This window comes from Populus nigra, chromosome 13, assembly GCF_951802175.1.
Source record: "Populus nigra chromosome 13, ddPopNigr1.1, whole genome shotgun sequence".
NCBI classification, from domain to species: Eukaryota; Viridiplantae; Streptophyta; class Magnoliopsida; order Malpighiales; family Salicaceae; genus Populus; species Populus nigra.
In genome coordinates, this window is record NC_084864.1 from 3,691,741 (window position 1) to 3,696,078 (window position 4,338).

The 4,338-nt window shown below is 27.9% G+C and overlaps 1 protein-coding gene across 1 annotated transcript; it reads left to right on the forward strand.

Moving 5' to 3' along the window:
- Positions 1-2,535: 2,535 nt before the first annotated feature.
- Positions 2,536-3,673, forward strand: LOC133671109 (MLP-like protein 28). The gene is made up of 2 exons (XM_062091753.1): positions 2,536-2,798; positions 3,121-3,673. Exons 1-2 carry the CDS (start codon positions 2,609-2,611, stop codon positions 3,390-3,392), a joined length of 462 nt encoding a protein of 153 aa, XP_061947737.1. The 5' UTR covers positions 2,536-2,608; the 3' UTR covers positions 3,393-3,673.
- The last annotated feature ends 665 nt before the right edge of the window (positions 3,674-4,338 follow it).

The window sequence follows — 4,338 nt, forward strand, 5'->3', positions numbered from 1 at the left end:
TATTTATTTTCTGAAAACAATTCTTCGAAATGGACATGAAAAGGTTCTATAATAAGAAGGAATGGAATCTTATTATAAGAAAAAGGAGTGAGGAATAAATTAGGTCAATTCTTTGATTAGGTCATTTCTTTAGGTTTAATTTTAACTTATCATATTCTCACTATATAAACAACAAGCATACCTTGTTTCTTTTTTTGTAAGATACAAGTTTTTTTAGGGTTTCAGATTTCTCTAAAACATATTAACAAATGATTCTTTAAGATCAATTTCTCATTCATCCAATTTATTTTTAAATCATGTTAATTTTTCATGTTAAATAATTCATGTTAAAGATTTAATTCCAAAAGGGTTTTAATCCTAAAAATGAGTAGACTTCATTTTTAATTTAGTCTCAAATATGTATATTAACCATGTCTTAAACAAATTTCAAAAAACAAATTGATAAATTATGTTTGAAAAGTCTTAATTGTTAATTTCAAATCCATATTTTTATTTTCAGGATTTAAAAAAATCTCAATTGGAAATCCTAGTTTAATCATTGGATTTTGTTTTACATACTTTTGATTAGTGGATGTTGGATATTTATTTTCTGAAAAACATTATTCGAAATGGACGTGAAAAGGTTCTATAATGAGAAGGAATGGAATCTTATTATAAGGAAAAGGAGTGAGGAATAAATTAGGTCATTTCTTTGATTATGTCATTTCTTTAGGTTTAATTTTAACTTATTGTGTTCTCACTATATAAACAACAAGCATACCTTGTTTCTTTTTCTTCTTTTTTTGTAACATACAAGTTTTTTTAGGGTTTTGGATTTCTCTAAAACATATTAACAAAGAATTCTTTGAGATCAATTTCTCATTCATCCAATTTCTTTTTAAATCATGTTAATTTTTCATGTTAAATAATTCATGTTAAAGATTTAATTCCAATAGGGTTTAATTCTAAAAATGAGTAGACTTCATTTTTAATTTAGTCTTAAATATGCATAGTAACCATGTTTTAAACAAATTTCTAAAAACAAATTGTTAGATTATGTTTGAAAAGTCTTAATTGTTAATTTCAAATCCATATTTTTATTTTCAGGATTTAAAAAAAAATCAATTGGAAATCCTTGTTTAATCATTGGATTTTGTTTTACATACTTTTGATTAGTGGTTGTTGGATATTTATTTTCTGAAAAACATTATTCGAAATGGACGTGAAAAGGTTCTATAATGAGAAGGAATGGAATCTTATTACAAGGAAAAGGAGTGAGTAATAAATTAGGTTATTTCTTTGATTAGGTCATTTCTTTAGGTTTAATTTTAACTTATCATGTTCTCACTATATAAACAACAAGCATACCTTGTTTCTTTTTTTGTAACATATAAGTTTGTTTAGGGTTTTGGATTTCTCTAAAACATATTAACAAAGGATTCTTTAAGATCAATTTCTCATTCATCCAATTTCTTTTTAAATCATGTTAATTTTTCATGTTAAATAATTCATGTTAAAGATTTAATTCCAATAGGGTGTTAATTCTAAAAATGAGTAAACTTCATTTTTAATTTAGTCTTAAATATGCATAGTAACCATGTTTTAAACAAATTTCAAAAAACAAATTGTTAGATTATGTTTGAAAAGCCTTAATTGTTAACTTCAAATCCATATTTTTATTTTAAGGATTTAAAAAAAAATGAATTGGAAATCTTAGTTTAATCATTGGATTTTGTTTTACATACTTTTGATTAGTGGTTGTTGAATATTTATTTTCTGAAAAACATTGTTCGAAATGGATGTGAAAAGGTTTTATAATCAAAAGGAATGGAATCTTATTATAAGGAAAATGAGTGAGTAATAAATTAGGTCATTTCTTTGATTAGGTCATTTCTTTAGATTTAATTTTAACTTATCATGTTCTCACTATATAAACAACAAGCATACCTTGTTTCTTTTTTTGTAAGATACAAGTTTTTCTAGGGTTTTGGATTTCTCTAAAACATATTAACAAAGGATTCTTTAAAATCAATTTCTCATTCATCCAATTTCTTTTTAAATCATGTTAATTTTTCATGTTAAATAATTCATGTTAAAGATTTAATTCCAATAGGGTTTTAATCCTAAAAATGAGTAGACTTCATTTTTAATTTAGTTTTAAACATGTATATTAACCATGTTTTAAACAAATTTCAAAAGACAAACTGATAGATTATGTTTGAAAAGTTTTAATTGTTAACTTCAAATCCATATTTTTATTTTAAGGATTTTAAAAAAAATCAATTGGGAATCCTAGTTTAATCATTGGTTTTTATTTTACTTACTTTTGATTATTGCCTTTTAGATTTTTTTTTTTTGAAAAAAATTCTTCAAATGGACATGAAAAGGTTCTATAATGAGAAGGAATGGAATCTTATTATAACGAAAAGTAGTGAGGAATAAATTAATTGTACAAATTTCATCTAAATTCACTTCCTCCAAATAATAATAATAATAGTTAAAAATAGTAGTGCAAACTAATAGCTCTTCTATATAAAGGCAAGAGACTCAAGTATTTTCTCAACCTTCACCCAATACATTTCTTTTCTAATTTTACACTGCTTTAAATTTTCCTCATTCGCTGCTAAAAATGTCTCTTAGTAGTAGGATGGAGGTTGCTGTAGAAACCAGCGTTCCTGCTGAAAAGTTTCATGATATTTTCAGTACCAGTACAATAACCCAATTATCCTCCATGAGTCCTGCTAAGGTCCAAGCTGTTCATCTCCTTAAAGGTGAATGGGAGAAACCTGGCTGTACTATCAGTTGGAATTTTTATATCGGTAAGTTTGCAGCATAAGTGAGAAATTGGTCATCTAATTTTGTTATACTTACTTGAGAGATTACATGAACTATTTTCTGTTTTCTATTTTTTGTTTAATCGGAGGCTCTGTGCATCTTAAACTATACGTAGAGAATAGCCCTCTAATTCTTAGATCTCTATCCTATTCCTTCCAGTGTTTGAACCTAAGATCATTATGTATGTCCTAGAATTTTCAAATCATTATTCAAGGGCTCTTTTTTATATATATATTTTTTAAGAAGATTACAATTTATACTAATATTGATAGCTAATTTGCATGTTTAATTATCAATTATGACTAGATGGAGCCCCTACGGCGGCCAAGGTTATGGAAGACATAGATAACACAAAACTATCGACCACCTTCAATGTGATTGAAGGAGATTTAATGGGGGCTTATAAGAGTTTCAAAGCCATCGTTCAAGCTACTCCTAAAGGTCATGGCAGCGTGGTGCGTTGGACAATGATATATGAGAAGCTGAGTGAAAATATTCCAGCTCCAACAGCATTTGTCGACTTTGCAGTCGATTTAACCAAAGATATTAATGCTCACATGACCCAAGCACAGGCATGATTACAGTATCTATTTTCTGCTCTATATATTACTAATATAATAAGTTCGAGTGTGGTTTTGTTGTATGAATAAGAAAGAGAGACTGAAATTTGATGGAAGAAAAGCTTCTCCATCTGCATGCACTATAAGCATGTTTATGTACAGGCTCACCAAATCTATGTATGTGTGGGTCTCAGTCTTGATCTTTATGCCAATCTTATGTTGTAATATTAAGGGATATCTTGGTGTCGACGTTTAAGGACATGTGTGATTTAATAAATAGATATTGGTATTAAATATAATTAGTGGTGAAGATCCAAAATCAGTTACAAAAACACAAATAATAATGCAAGCTAAGGATAAAATCTTCTTTTCCAAAGCAAGATTGGTAGATCCACGAAAACAATACACGAAGACAACAAGAAAGGGGGTATTTTTGAATTAGAATTACTATAGCAAATTAGATGGAGACCCTGTGATTTGCTTTTGATTATTTTTCATGATTTGAATTTCACTTGAAATTTAAATCAATATGCTCAAAAAGATTCCAAACACAAGAATTGATTTAACTCTTGAAATTCAATTCAATTTCAAAGGTTCCAAACATTTTGGTGTCAGGTGATCATTTTCGTGTAAGTTTTGTCCAATTTGATAGAAAGATAAAGCATAAAACGCCTCAGGAATGAGGCCATTCAAGCAGCCTCTATAGAGAAGAAGATGAACAGTCAACTCCAAAATGGTGCTATTTTGGCAAAATATGTAATACTCCTTCTACCTCTGATACCTCTCAATTACACCTCTGATTGGTTTCAAACTTTTAATTTCGTTCAATTTCACCCCTAACAAACTTCAATTTCAGCTCTAGATTTTAACACCTTCTTTATTTTGGTCCTTGGTCTCAAATTTTTTTCAATCTAACCCCTAATTGGCCATTAAAATTTCAAATCTCTTCAATATCACCCCTGAT